Here is a 17,021-nt window from a genome sequence, read left to right on the forward strand (position 1 = left end):
TCAAGTAATTAACTACTAACCTTAGTTAATTAAAAATGATTAATAATAAATAATCATGAATGTAAATAATATTCAAAAATATTATTCGTGAAAAGTACGCGTGTCACAAAGACTAGTCGGACCATGGAAAGTTAAATACGGTAACAAGTAAATGTACAAAAATACATTTATTAAAGCACAAGTATTAATAATAATTATTAATAATAAACGTTGGAAAATCCAGGGTCGTTACAGTGGGTGACTTCTTTGGTTAGAAAAGGAGGTCATGTGCATACTTCCAACTTGCACCAATCAATACACTTTAAGTATTTGATTATTTCTCTCTTAAGAGTCTCGTGGTTTTTTCTTCTGTTTTGGAGTTTCCACGTTAAATTCTGGTGTTGTGGATTGTTCTTATTTCTTTAATGTTTTTGTTGGGCTGGGTGGTGGGAATTAGTGATGCCGTAATTTTCCAACACTTTCTTCTTTTACTATCTTCTTATTTCTTCCGGATATCACGCACAACATATCACCATCTTCCTTACGAGAAAAGGAAGCTAAAATAGCCGTTATGGCAAAATATACATAAATTTTATTTTTTTTTTTTTGCCATACACTTCACAAGTTAAATCAACTGCATCCTTTTTTTTTTTTTTTTTTTTTTTTTTTTTTTTTTTTTTTTTTTTTTTCATGTACCATAACCTACAACCTCTAGTTTTGGCATTCTTTTTTCTTTTTTCAATTTTTTTTATAGACTATGTGAAAAAGAACACTTCAAGTTAAAACCAAAACCAACGTTGTGTTACTTGAGAATCGCAAACTATATCCCTCTCATAGCCGCAACCCATTAACCCATTTAATATCAACATGATGTTTGAGAAGCTAAGCAATTCCAACAACCTCTTGCAAACCTTATTCGGCATGAGATAAGTCGCATAACTTAATTAGGTTTTTGTAAAAAAGAAAAACAAATAGTTTTTTTTGTAGCGTTGAGCAAGATTGTTTTCGTTGACAAAAGTTGTCGAACCAAGTCCTGCTCAATCTATCATTTGCTCAATCCTTAAATAACATGGCGTTAAAAAACTTTATAAAAGAAGCATGGAATCAATCAATACGCAACCATATGAGCAGATATCAATCGAGCTTTGTGCAATAAATTACTGAAAAAGTTACTTTATTACTTTATATAATATATTTAGTGGTTTCTCTTGGTCTTGAACTTTTGTGATTTTGCAGTTCAGGCTTCAAACTATAGGGGAGTATTCGACTATAGATTAGGGCTTGGTTTAGAGTTAGCATAAGCCCAAACAATTTATAAATTTGAGGTTCCTTTAGGGCTTGGTGTGATATTAATAATAGTGGATACATGAATATGATAACTTAACCTACATGCTTACATCATTTGTTAAAGGTAAAAGAAAATGGTGAAATGTTCATTAAAAAAATAATCTTTATAAAAATCACATTTTTTTTTTTTTTACTTTCTATACCGACCAAGCACAACATTTATGTAGAATATTGTAACTAGTTTTTATTGCTAATTAACAACATCATCCACGTTAAAGTTGCCCCAATATAGATTACTATACATATTACATTATGTTGTGCATTAAACAATAATAATAATAATAGTAATAGTAATAATAATAATAACAGTAAAAGTAATAATAATAATAATAATAATAATAATAATAATAATAATAATAATAATAATAATAATAAGAAGAAGAAGAATAATAAAAGTAATAGTAACTAATAATAATAATAATAATAATAATAATAATAATAATAATAATAATAATAATAATAATAATAATAATAATAATAACAACTCCCATAAATAATACTTTGTAAATAGTAAATAATAAAGATAAATAAACGAGTTCATAGGTATTAAGGGTTGAGTGACGTAAATATGAGCGGTGAGAGTGTTTATGAGTATATATATAACACTATTATTATTATTATTATTATTATATATATATATATATATATATATATATATATATATATATATATATATATATATATATACACTCATAAACACTCTCATCGCTCTTATTTGCATTATTTGGTATCCAGAGCTCAGGTTTTGGCCAAACAATGTTTTGTGGAGGTTATCGAGGAGACTATTGCAGAATCGCCGATCGAGGCAGCGATGGGGATAATCGTAGACACGCCGAAAGAGGCAACGAAGACCCTCGATACGCAGAAATTGAACGATTATATAAGCGAATCGCCGAGTTGGAACTGAACCAACAACGATTCCCTGCGCGCTACGATTCGGAAAGAATCGATTCAGAATCCATTTATGATACTGATCCCATCTATGATACAGATGGTGAAGATGGAGAATCCATCTATGATACCGAACCCATCTATGATACTGATGGTGAGGTATCTTTTTCTATTTTTGAATCTGATTATGAAAGTTATTTGGAGATAGTAACTAACAAAGACACCAACATGTCCAATAAAGATGTTCAAAATTTTTATTATGAAGATGTTGATGTTATGAACAAGGATTTGGAAAACATTCATGTAGTTCTCGAGGATCGGTTACATGTTCCCGTCATCGATATTGTAGACTCGAGGACGAGTCTTTTCGAAGAAGGGGAGAATGATGTAGTCGAAAGTGGTTCTACAAGTTTGAGTCCAACTGTGCTAGTACCAGGCCCAATAACTCTTGATGTTTATTTGCTACATTCTACCTTTGGGCTCAAGAAAGAATATCGTGATTGTGGATAAAGATGTAGAGAACATGTCATCAAATGGAATTTGAAGCCATTAAGGACTTTTTTAGATTTTTAATTTCTATCTTTCTTTTTAAATTTTAAATTCTATCTTTATTTGTTTCCTTAGTTATCTAGTCTAGAATCATCTTTTTTAATTATATATATAGGTGAACGTATGGTTTTAACATAATAAGTTGATTATTGATATTTAGTGAATAAACAAGCCGTGTGCTTTTGTTTCTATCTATTCGTTACATTCCATATTTTGGATCTATTTCTGTTTGGCCACGATTCTTGTATTAGTATTATTATAATACTAAGAGCGGTGAGAGTGTTTATGAGTATATTCAATTTTTATACAAATAATATAAATATAAATATAAATATAAAATATATAAATTACAATCAAGTCAAACCAATCAAAAATCGTGAGAGAGAAAGGCCCACCGCAAAATAACCCCTTCAAATAGTACTGTTAAAACCGGCTTATTAATCTGAACCTTTGATTTGATGTTAATTTGCCCCCCCAAATAAGTTTTGGTCCGGTTCTAAATATGACCCCTATTTAAAGAGCCGACCATCTTACTCCCAATCCAGACTTTCTAAACTTACCCCGTACCATGGTTCTTGATATACTGTTCAAACAATTTAAGTTTAAAAAAGGAAAACAAGGTTCACTTCAGTTGCATTTTTCATAATGAGAAAAACTAATAATAAGCGACCCAGAACTGCTTCTCGAAAGATTAAGATCTCACATGATGACTCCTTCAACCCTTACAAATTTTTCTTCTGTAAGTTCAAATTTTTAACTTCTTTTGTGAGTTTAATAGTTCATTACTGTTCGTTTGCTATTTCTAAGAATAGAGTCCATCTATCTATCTATCTATCTATATCTATATCTATATCTATATTCTATATATATCTATATCTATATCTATATATATTATAAAATTGTGTCTTTAATTTCCACATATTTTCCCTCTATATGTAATATGTAACAATAACAGTTTTATAAGTAGTCTGCACCAAACCACCTACTCCCACTTTCTTTAACTAGCTATACAACCATGTTTTTCCTCATCAGTATCTATGAAATTTCCAAAAATTTCGGATCAGTAATCATGTATGACTATTATTTATAATAGTAATGGACGTTTTTGGAAGGTTTTGAGAGATGTATCAAAAATGTGAAATTATTTCACAACCCTATGTACCAGGGAATGTTGATAAGTTTATGAAGGTAAACTCTACCTATTTAATTTATTTATTTTTACTTCAACAAAGCTGCTTCTTGTTAATTGATTTTTTTTTTTTTTTTTTTTTTTTCGGATTCTTCTTTGTTAATGCAACATATTTCGATTTTGACTTTTGAGGTCAATTTTAATTTTAATCGAGAATATAATGTGTGTGGGTGGGGGGTGGTAATGGTCAACTACGAATGCCTTACTTATTGTTATTACTTAACTAGATCTTTATATTCTTGAAATTGTATTAACGTCTAGATTTGTGTCGTTTATGTATTTTGCTATTCTAGAATTGAAGAGTTATAATTATAATTAGGGGGTGGGGGTGGGGGGTTAATGGTCAACAACGAATGAGTTAATTACTGTTATTACTTAACTATATCTTTATTTTATTGAAATGAAATTGGATTATCGTCTAGATTTGTGTCGTTTATATATGTTGCCATTCTAGAATTGAAGAGTTATAATTATAATTAATAATTATTATATAATATATAATTATAGTTTATTAATTATAATTATATACTACATATAATATATATAATTAATTAATTAATTATTAATTATATAATATATATATGGTGCAATTAAGGGACTAAGAAAAAAATTAATTAACTAACCCACAAGATAAGAACTAATGAAAAAGGATTAATAATAACACTTTTAGAAAAATCAAAAACATAAAAAAAAAAAAAATTGTAAACTCGATTTAGGGTTTATGGTTGAATCACTAAATCCTTAAAATCCCGACCTTAAATATATCTATATCAAATGTTAATTTCTAAACCCTAAACTCTAAACATGTTTACAAGTTCATAAATTCTCGTTCTTGAAAAAGTTTATATATATATACACCTAATGTCTCTAATCTATAAACCTTTTCAGCAGTGGTGGATCTAGGATTTGTGATCACTGGTGCCACTTCTTAAAACCCCAAAATAATTTTTACTAGATGGCTTATTTTAATGATGTCATACAATTAAATTTACATTATTCAGTGGTATGATCACTAGTTAAAAATCCAAAAATTTTCCACTAGATCGCGTATTTTAGTGGTGTCTCGTGCAACCACTCAGCTTAATATACATCCGCCCTGACTTTCAGTCACCTGCTAGAAGTTGTTACCCTACCATTCAGTTAATTTGGACACAACAAGTATAGTTTATAGCTGTTTTAGTTTTTTTTTTTTTTAATGGCGAATTTACATCAGTGGATCATTTATATTTTAACAACCCTCATCATTTGCACCCACACACGCTAGAAGGAAACTCCTACCCGAGTTGTTTGACAACTAATCGCGGGACCTGAGTTGTTTGGCAACTAATCACAGGAAATTGGAGAGAAAACCTTCTGCCCCCAGGAATTGAACCCGGGTTGCTTGGCAACCGGGCCCTTCCACACTGAGGCTTGATACCGTTGAAGCAAACGTTCGGGCTGTTATATTATTAGTTAATTGTCGTAAAAACTTACTTTACCTTCTTACAGATATTCAGGTTGTTATGCCTCAAAAAGTGACGGCAGCAATCGTTTCTACACTTGTAAAGCTAAAGTTACATTTTAATGGCCAAAATGTTATTGCTCAGTTTTGGGCATCAACTGAATCAGGAAGTAATAACCCATTTTTACTGACTCCTACTTGTCAGCCATGGATTATTTACGGAAACAATTATGAGCATAAATCATACCAAGAAATCTTCTTAAAACAGAAATATTACGTAAACCGTGAGTATGAAGTAGCCTTTGGGATTCCTGGACGATCGGTTTTGAAAGGTACACCTCAACAGACTAGGAATGTGCATGACTACGATGTAAACCAACGTCCTTATTGTGGCCAAGAACCTTTTTATTCTAGGCAATGGGGGTGCTTTTGTGTTCCCGTGATTGTAGGTGAACGAATTGTTGGCGTGCTAGAGTTTGTCACGGATAATCTTAAGGATTCTTACGACCATGATATTGCTGTAGTACGAGAAGTCCTCCAGGTTTGCCTAGTTTATATTTAGTAGTTGTGTTCGTTAACTGATATATGTAATTATGTCTATCAAAATCCAGATATGTAGCTCGCATAGTATAAATTTTGATGCATCACATTATCTCCCAATTGTATTTCAGCAAGCTTTACCAAATCTTTTGTTACCTTGCAGAATGAAGGTTTGGAAAGTTTAAAAGCAATCAAGAATGAACACCCAAAGACGGCCAAGAAGTATGACAAAAGGATACGTAAAACAGATTCATCAGATTTAATCAAGTATTGTTGTCTTGTTCCACAATTAGGGCTTACTAAAAAAGTTGCTGCAGGAAATTTTGGATGTACGTAAACTTCATTTAATATCTGCATATCATTAAGCTTATTAATTACAACTGTTTGTTGTATATGATGAAATTGGCTAGAGTAGTAGTTGATGAGCTATATGTATACTATTTTTTTTTTTTTTATACTTTTCTCTCTCTGTTCTTTTTTAGGTTCGGAAAATACCTTGACGAATATTTGTAGGCGCGTAAAAATTAACGAATGGCCATGGATTTCAAATACAACTAGGAGAGCGTACTCTGTCCATGGAACTCTAATTAATCAAATATCGTCAAGCAAGACTGGTTCTTCGGCCCATGGAATTCAAATTAATCAATTATTGTCAAGTGAGACAAATTATTCGGCCCAAGGAACTCAAATATCAACAGACGAGACTACTTCTTTTGGAACCTCCGATGCTTCATTTGACATACTCACTACTCCTGAAATTGATAACATGTAGCGCATTTCAAACCATTTTTATTCATTGGTCCTTGATTTACAATTTACACATTTTTCATCTTTTTTCTTGCAGAATGCAATTCTTAAACGACGAAGAAACTACAATTGCCGGAGCATCTGCATCTGCCCCTGCCCCTGAATTTTCGGAGAACATATACGATCTTTCTGAAGTGATCCAAAACATGTAGGTTAAATCAAACTATTCACATTCATTTTTATTTTTTTCAGTTACGATTCATTAAAGATACATCCTTTTCCTTTTCCAGATCGTCTCCCCCTGAAACTCATAACTATCATATAGCACCTAATGAAGAATTGATTGCTATAGACCAAACAAGTGCTGATTTCATGGCACAATGTAACGATAACCAGATCAATCAAAGTTACGAAGCTACTGGATCATTTGAAGATATTGAATACTGGGACACCTATTACAATTCAATCCAAGAGTAACAGTTTGTGCCTATCACGTTCCCCTGATGTTATTTAGTAATTTTACTTGGGTTAAGCAGTAAAGGTACCAACTTCAGTTGCTTCTGTTGTTCAAAACCTGATCGTTTACATTGGCTCGTTGGACTACTTTGTTTACGTACATTAATAATGTGTATTGTACCTCTTTACATTGAGCTGCATATCTATTGCTGTTAGTTTGTTGGCTTTGTGTTTGAGGTCGGATTTCTAATGTTTTCGTATTGGTTTAGATGGTTTGTAATCTTACATGAGTCTAGTTTATTTTCTATCTTGATGTTTTGTTAAGTCTAGTGTTATGTCAGGTTTGTGTTAAGTTAGCGAGATCAGGTTGGCCCTGTTTTGGCCTTGGTTTGGTTTAGTTGAGGCTTGGTTTGTGTTAGTATGTTTTCTTCCTTTTGTTCTCTGGTTTCGGGTTGTTTCTCGATTGGACTAGCATTGGTTTGATGAATAATGGTTCTATTAAATGAAGTGTTTGCTTTTTCGTGGAAACGAAAAATTGAGCTGCATCTCTTTTGGAACAACTATAAATGATAGATGATGAGGTCTTAGAGCACTGAGTGTCGTTTAGTGTCTTCTTGATAACTGGTGTTGACTGGACTGACACTGAAAAACTGACTTTGCTGAAAATATAGAGAAATCGTTCGGTGACGGTTTTTAGTGCCTTTGTGAGATAAAATATTATATTTTTTCTTATCATTACAAGTTAAAAATATCAAAACTGATTTATATTAAGAGTTAAAAGTAATAAATATAAATAATAGAACTACAACTAAATGTATGAAGTGTGTTTTCTTAATAAATGTATTAAATACTCCGTATCAAAATTAATCAATACAAATTAAAAATAAAATGGGGTTAAATTGAATATTCAAACAAACACAAAGGTTTTAAGTGAAAAGTGTGATAAAATATAGAGAGTAAGGTCATTCCCTATCTTTAACAATAGCTTTAACAGAACTTCTCTCTTCTACATCAGCGTTACATCAGGACAAAATACTTTAACATTTCTTTCACTAATCTCTCCCTATCTTACACTCAAACCTCAAACTTTAACACAATTATATTATTATTTAAATACAATAAATAATTAAAAATATAATTTAATAAATAAAAATGAAACATTACATTAATATAAATTAATCATTACATACATAAATAAAAAAAAGTTACATAAAAAAAAACATTACATTGATAATTTAATTTAAAGACAATAAATAAAACTAATTGTTTCGAATAATATAATCATCCGGGAGTCTTCATCAAATTGTTGCGAAGGACATGATGCGTTGATCGATCTCGCAACTCTCGTGACATTCGATCATGCATTTCAACTCTTTCCGTCCACGTATGTCGCAACAAGTTTTTTGGGTTTTGGAGATAGTCTTCTTCGAGGTCGCATATGTTGCGCTCGTTGTCTTCGATTAGCATGTTGTGAAATATAACAAAAGTATACACGAATTGCCCAACGACTTGAAGTACCCCGAAAGCTCGTTCGATGTCTTTTCTTGCGGCTTCTTGAAATCTTTTAAACCTTAAATTTTATGGCTCAATTGGACATTTAAACGACTTGGCAAGTGTTGCCCATTCTGGGTATATGCCGTCTACCAGGTAATATCCTTTATTAATCTCGCGTCCGTTGACGTTGAATCGAACCTCTGGAGCTCTACCATCCAATAAATCTTCAAACAAATTTGACATTTAGCACATTGATATCGTTGTTCGAACCGGCTGGATCAAAGAAAGCGTGCCGAATCCACAAGTCGTCGATGCAACTGCCTCGGGCATTATTTTTGGTCCTTCGTGATCCCCCTCGTGTAATAACCTTGCCACACAACCGGACAATGTTTCCAAGGTCAATGCATGCAATCGAGACTACCTAACATTCCCGGAAAACCGTGCATTTCCGCATGTTTAGCGTGCAATTGTAACGACTCAACCCGTTATCCAACCGATTACGCAAAAAGTTTTTTTTTTATTTTATTTACAGAAGGGTGCGCGGCGCGCAACCCTTGCTGTGCGCGGCGCGCACAGAGCCCAACAGGTTCTGTCCGGATTTTCCAATTTTGGTTTAAAGATCTCCCACTTCCCGACACTTTTAGATGAAACGGTTATCACAACATATTACAATAAGTAAAACTCACACGTTTTCATAATAAAACAAGTTTTACGACTCTGGGCCCACATCGACCCGATTTACCATTTAGTACGAAATACAATTTTCGACCACATGATCTTAACACAAAATAAAGACCGAGCATGGCGATTGGGGATACGCTACCCAATCTTAACAATCCAAAAGTACGTCTTCTAAAGCAACCTACGCGAGTCCACTAGTTCCCACGCTTACCCGAGCCACCACCTCCACGCGAATCTATAAAAAAGTAAACAACGAGAGGGTAAGCTATGAAAGCTTAGTGAGTATAAACATACTATATACATACATATGCATAATATGAATACGCATCACCAACACACAAATAGTAAACACATACCGCATCCGAGCATAACTAAGCAAAGTTATACCTAACGTACCACCAAGCCAAATCCACAAGATTAGCTACAATATACAATAAGTATATATACGCATACACAAAATATAACCAAAACAACAAGGTTAACCCCTTAACCTTAAACATACGAAGGTTGGCCGAACAACCCGAGCCTTTAGTAAATTCGCACAACCCGAGATTCACTTCCTTCACCACTTCAACAACCAAGGTTGGCCGAACTACCCGTGCCTTAGTGAATTCGAACTACCCGAGATTCACCACCTCATCAATAAGATGACCGAACTACCTGAGTCATCATGAATCCGTACAACCCGAGATTCATCACCTCAATATCATCAACATCGACGGGGTTGGCCCGACATGCCAACGAGAATCCGTATACGCCAAAGATTCACTACCCCAAGGGTGGTAGCCCAAAACGCATAAGCGTACATCATGACTCAAAACTTCAAGAGTCCATCATCCCAACACACGTAGAGTGATTCCGAGCAAGGACCACTCCACCGACCAGCACCCATCCTATGCATACATATGCATATAATATATTTACACTCACTTTAGTGCCTTGATGAATGCAACCGAAATAATCCGCACTCGCCAATGGAATGTACCTATTCCATTATCACAATACAAACAACACAATTAGGGTAGATTTACAAACTAACCCAATTGACACTTAGTGCAATTTCGACCAATTGCACTTCCAAGCACAAACCGCGCCCAAACTAACCAATAATCACTAACACAAGTGAAAATGGTCCTAATACGCCAATTAAACCCAAATTTAAGTGTTAAACACTTATCATTCTCAAAATTACCCCAAAAACCCTAATTTTGACTCATTTCAAAATTAGTCAACCAAATACACCCAATTGCGTTCCAACACTCCCATAATCACTAAACCTAGTGATTAAACCCAATTACAAGTCCTAAATCATGGCCAAGTCAGTTTCCAACCCAAAACCCACCAATAACAACAATAAACCCGATTACTAGCATCGATGAACTCACTTCAAGAGTTTAAATGGATTTCTCAACAAACCAAGTTCAAACCCTAACTTGAATATCAAATCAAACAATCAAATTCGGAGTTAGAACTTACCAATACTACCACAAGGTGGCCGTAAATGAGGAGACCAACTTTAATTCTTGAGACCCGACTTGAATCACACTTCTTCTTCTCCGAATCAAGTTTTTTCACTCTAAACCCTTTACTCTCTCTCTCTAGGGTTTGGTGTGTGAGTGGGATGGAGAGGAGATGGAGAAATGAGTTTGAGATAAGGTTGGAATCAGTTTTGTGGTGTATAAACCGTCCACATGCGAAAAGACCACTTTACCCTTCATTAAACTCGTTTAAAAGAAACAGAAATCTGTCACTTGATGCTGTGCGCGGCGCGCGCACCCCACCTTGCGCGGCACGCACGAAGGTCCGGACAGTCTGTCAGCTTTTAAATTGCACCACGCTTCATGCACTTTATGCACACCATATTTACTTCATGTATAAAAATATATGGGTCTTACAACTCTCCCACACTTGAATCGGATCACGTCCCTGTGATCTCCGTCACTTAACCAACCGGACCCGTACTCTAAGTGAAATGTCCCGTTCTTATTGATTAAAAACGTTCCATATTAATTGATTTCGTTGCGAGGTTTTGACCTCTATATGAGACGTTTTTTTCAAAGACTGCATTCATTTTTAAAACAAACCATAACCTTTATTTCATAGATAAAGGTTTTAAAAAGCTTTACGTAGATTATCAAATAATGATAATCTAAAATATCCTGTTTACACACGACCATTACATAATGGTTTACAATACAAATATGTTACAACAAAATAAGTTTCTTGAATGCAGTTTTTACACAATATCATACAAGCATGAACTCCAAATCTCGTCCTTATTTAAGTATGCGACAGCGGAAGCTCTTAATAATCACCTGAGAATAAACATGCTTAAAACGTCAACAAAAATGTTGGTGAGTTATAGGTTTAACCTATATATATCAAATCATAATAAAGACCACAAGATTTCATATTTCAATACACATCCCATACATAGAGATAAAAATGATTCATATGGTGAACACCTGGTAACCGACATTAACAAGATGCATATATAAGAATACCCCCATCATTCCGGGACACCCTTCGGATATGATATAAATTTTGAAGTACTAAAGCATCCGGTACTTTGGATGGGGCTTGTTGGGCCCGATAGATCTATCTTTAGGATTCGCGTCAATTAGGGTGTCTGTTCCCTAATTCTTAGATTACCAGACTTAATAAAAAGGGGCATATTCGATTTCGATAATTCAACCATAGAATGTAGTTTCACGTACTTGTGTCTATTTTGTAAATCATTTATAAAACCTGCATGTATTCTCATCCCAAAAATATTAGATTTTAAAAATGGGACTATAACTCACTTTCACAGATTTTTACTTCGTCGGGAAGTAAGACTTGGCCACTGGTTGATTCACGAACCTATAACAATATATACATATATATCAAAGTATGTTCAAAATATATTTACAACACTTTTAATATATTTTGATGTTTTAAGTTTATTAAGTCAGCTGTCCTCGTTAGTAACCTACAACTAGTTGTCCACAATTAGATGTACAGAAATAAATCGATAAATATTATCTTGAATCAATCCACGACCCAGTGTATACGTATCTCAGTATTGATCACAACTCAAACTATATATATTTTGGAATCAACCTCAACCCTGTATAGCTAACTCCAACATTCACATATAGAGTGTCTATGGTTGTTCCGAAATATATATAGATGTGTAAACATGATAGGTCGAAACATTGTATACGTGTCTATGGTATCTCAAGATTACATAATATACAATACAAGTTGATTAAGTTATGGTTGGAATAGATTTGTTACCAATTTTCACGTAGCTAAAATGAGAAAAATTATCCAATCTTGTTTTACCCATAACTTCTTCATTTTAAATCCGTTTTGAGTGAATCAAATTGCTATGGTTTCATATTGAACTCTATTTTATGAATCTAAACAGAAAAGTTATAGGTTTATAGTCGGAAAAATAAGTTACAAGTCATTTTTGTAAAGGTAGTCATTTCAGTCGAAAGAACGACGTCTAGATGACCATTTTAGAAAACATACTTCCACTTTGAGTTTATAATTTTTGGATATAGTTTCATGTTCATAATAAAAATCATTTTCTCAGAATAACAACTTTTAAATCAAAGTTTATCATAGTTTTTAATTAACTAACCCAAAACAGCCCGCGGTGTTACTACGACGACGTAAATCCGGTTTTACGGTGTTTTTCGTGTTTCCAGGTTTTAAATCATTAAGTTAGCATATCATATAGATATAGAACATGTGTTTAGTTGATTTTTAAAAGTCAAGTTAGAATAATTAACTTTTGTTTGCGAACAAGTTTAGAATTAACTAAACTATGTTCTAGTGATTACAAGTTTAAACCTTCGAATAAGATAGCTTTATATGTATGAATCGAATGATGTTATGAACATCATTACTACCTTAAGTTCCTTGGATAAACCTACTGGAAAAGAGAAAAATGGATCTAGCTTCAACGGATCCTTGGATGGCTCGAAGTTCTTGAAGCAGAATCATGACACGAAAACAAGTTCAAGTAAGATCATCACTTGAAATAAGATTGTTATAGTTATAGAAATTGAACCAAAGTTTGAATATGATTATTACCTTGTATTAGAATGATAACCTACTGTAAGAAACAAATATTTCTTGAGGTTGGATGATCACCTTACAAGATTGGAAGTGAGCTAGCAAACTTGAAAGTATTCTTGATTTTATGTAACTAGAACTTGTAAAATATATGAAGAACACTTAGAACTTGAAGATAGAACTTGAGAGAGATCAATTAGATGAAGAAAATTGAAGAATGAAAGTGTTTTTAGGTGTTTTTGGTCGTTGGTGTATGGATTAGATATAAGGATATGTAATTTTGTTTTCATGTAAATAAGTCATGAATGATTACTCATATTTTTGTAATTTTATGAGATATTTCATGCTAGTTGCCAAATGATGGTTCCCACATGTGTTAGGTGACTCACATGGGCTGCTAAGAGCTGATCATTGGAGTGTATATACCAATAGTACATACATCTAAAAGCTGTGTATTGTACGAGTACGAATACGGGTGCATACGAGTAGAATTGTTGATGAAACTGAACGAGGATGTAATTGTAAGCATTTTTGTTAAGTAGAAGTATTTTGATAAGTGTCTTGAAGTCTTTCAAAAGTGTATGAATACATATTAAAACACTACATGTATATACATTTTAACTGAGTCGTTAAGTCATCGTTAGTCGTTACATGTAAATGTTGTTTTGAAACCTTTAGGTTAACGATCTTGTTGAATGTTGTTAACCCATTGTTTATTATAACAAATGAGATGTTAAATTGTTATATTATAATGATATTATGATATATAATATATCTTAGTATGATGTATATACAGTTAAATGTCGTTACAACGATAATCGTTACATATATGTCTCGTTTCGAAATCATTAAGTTAGTAGTCTTATTTTTACATATGTATTTCATTGTTAATACACTTAATAATATATTTACTTATCATTTAACATAATTAACCAAGTGTATCAATATCTTAATATGATTCATATGTACCTAGTAAGACGTTGTTATAACGATAATCGTTATATATATCGTTTTCGAGTTTCTTAAATTAATAGTCTCATTTTTATGTATATAACTTATTGTTAAAATACCTAATGAGATACATACTTATAATAAAAACATGTTAACTATATATATAACCATATATATGTCATCGTATAGTTTTTACAAGTTTTAACGTTCGTGAATCACCGGTCAACTTGGGTGGTCAATTGTCTATATGAAACATATTTCAATTAATCAAGTCTTAACAAGTTTGATTGCTTAACATGTTGGAAACATTTAATCATGTAAATATCAATCTCAATTAATATATATAAACATGGAAAAGTTTGGGTCACTACAGTACCTACCCGTTAAATAAATTTCGTCCCGAAATTTTAAGCTGTTGAAGGTGTTGACGAATCTTCTGGAAATAGATGCGGGTATTTCTTCTTCATCTGATCTTCACGCTCCCAGGTGAACTCGGGTCCTCTACGAGCATTCCATCGAACCTTAACAATTGGTATCTTATTTTGCTTAAGTCTTTTAACCTCACGATCCATTATTTCGACGGGTTCTTCGATGAATTGAAGTTTTTCGTTGATTTGGATTTCATCTAACGGAATAGTGAGATCTTCTTTAGCAAAACATTTCTTCAAATTCGAGACGTGGAAAGTGTTATGTACAGCCGCGAGTTGTTGAGGTAACTCAAGTCGGTAAGCTACTGGTCCGACACGATCAATAATCTTGAATGGTCCAATATACCTTGGATTTAATTTCCCTCGTTTACCAAATCGAACAACGCCTTTCCAAGGTGCAACTTTAAGCATGACCATCTCTCCAATTTCAAATTCTATATCTTTTCTTTTAATGTCAGCGTAGCTCTTTTGTCGACTTTGGGCGGTTTTTAACCGTTGTTGAATTTGGATGATCTTCTCGGTAGTTTATTGTATAATCTCCGGACCCGTAATCTGTCTATCCCCCACTTCACTCCAACAAATCGGAGACCTGCACTTTCTACCATAAAGTGCTTCAAACGGCGCCATCTCAATGCTTGAATGGTAGCTGTTGTTGTAGGAAAATTCTGCTAACGGTAGATGTCGATCCCAACTGTTTCCGTAATCAATAACACATGCTCGTAGCATGTCTTCAAGTGTTTGTATCGTCCTTTCGCTCTGCCCATCAGTTTGTGGATGATAGGCAGTACTCATGTCTAGACGAGTTCCTAATGCTTGCTGTAATGTCTGCCAGAATCTTGAAATAAATCAGCCATCCCTATCAGAGATAATAGAGATTGGTATTCCATGTCTGGAGACGACTTCCTTCAAATACAGTCGTGCTAACTTCTCCATCTTGTCATCTTCTCTTATTGGCAGGAAGTGTGCTGATTTGGTGAGACGATCAACTATTACCCAAATAGTATCAAAACCACTTGCAGTCCTTGGCAATTTAGTGATGAAATCCATGGTAATGTTTTCCCATTTCCATTCTGGGATTTCGGGTTGTTGAAGTAGACCTGATGGTTTCTGATGCTCAGCTTTGACCTTATAACACGTCAAACATTCTCCTACGTATTTAGCAACATCGGCTTTCATACCCGGCCACCAAAAATGTTTCTTGAGATCCTTGTACATCTTCCCCGTTCCAGGATGTATTGAGTATCTGGTTTTATGAGCTTCTCTAAGTACCATTTCTCTCATATCTCCAAATTTTGGTACCCAAATCCTTTCATCCCTATACCGGGTTCCGTCTTCCCGGATATTAAGATGCTTCTCCGATCCTTTGGGTATTTCATCCTTTAAATTTCCCTCTTTTAAAACTCCTTGTTGTGCCTCCTTTATTTGAGTAGTAAGGTTATTATGAATCATTATATTCATAGATTTTACTCGAATGGGTTCTCTGTCCTTCCTGCTCAAGGCATCGGCTACCACATTTGCCTTCTCCGGGTGGTAACGAATCTCAAAGTCGTAATCATTCAACAATTCAATCCACCTACGCTGCCTCATATTCAGTTGTTTCTGATTAAATATGTGTTGAAGACTTTTGTGGTCGGTATATATAATACTTTTGACCCCATATAAGTAGTGCCTCCAAGTCTTTAATGCAAAAACAACCGCTCCTAATTCCAAATCATGCGTCGTATAATTTTGTTCGTGAATCTTCAATTGTCTAGACTGATGTCGAACGAGGTGTATATAAAATAGCTTATATTTTACGCAGAAAATACTATTAAATACGATACAATTTTACACAAGATATTTATTTATTTATAGAATGGATATACTTAAACCTTGCTACAACACTTATAGGCAGTGTACCTAATCGTACAGTAGTGTAGTTTTTAGTAAGTCCGGTTCGTTCCACAGGGAAATCTTTAAACAAAGCTCAACGCTATATTAGTTTACTTTTATAAAAATACAAATATATATATAAGTGATATTATTATTATAAAGGGGGGTTTTTTACCGTTTAATGACCGGTTTGTCGATTTTAAAACTTTAGTCGCAGTTAAAACCTAATGTGAAATATAAAATAAATACAAGACTTTAAATTAAAGCGTAAAGTAAATAACGATAATGAAATTGCGAATAATAAAAATGCGATAAAATTAAATTGCGATAATTAAAAGTACGATAATTAAAAGTGCGATAAAATGAAATAACAATAAATAAAAGTGCG

General features: G+C 33.4%; 1 protein-coding gene across 1 annotated transcript; it reads left to right on the top strand.

Annotated features, from left to right (window-relative positions):
* The first annotated feature begins 3,705 nt into the window (after positions 1-3,705).
* LOC139858063 (uncharacterized) lies at positions 3,706-7,607 on the top strand. Its single transcript, XM_071846913.1, has 6 exons — positions 3,706-3,954; positions 5,444-5,937; positions 6,100-6,265; positions 6,419-6,704; positions 6,781-6,891; positions 6,974-7,607. The coding sequence occupies exons 2-6, from the start codon at positions 5,458-5,460 to the stop codon at positions 7,158-7,160; spliced, it is 1,230 nt and encodes a 409-aa protein (XP_071703014.1). The 5' UTR covers positions 3,706-3,954; positions 5,444-5,457; the 3' UTR covers positions 7,161-7,607.
* The last annotated feature ends 9,414 nt before the right edge of the window (positions 7,608-17,021 follow it).

The sequence above is a fragment of the Rutidosis leptorrhynchoides genome, chromosome 7, assembly GCF_046630445.1.
Source record: "Rutidosis leptorrhynchoides isolate AG116_Rl617_1_P2 chromosome 7, CSIRO_AGI_Rlap_v1, whole genome shotgun sequence".
NCBI classification, from domain to species: Eukaryota; Viridiplantae; Streptophyta; class Magnoliopsida; order Asterales; family Asteraceae; genus Rutidosis; species Rutidosis leptorrhynchoides.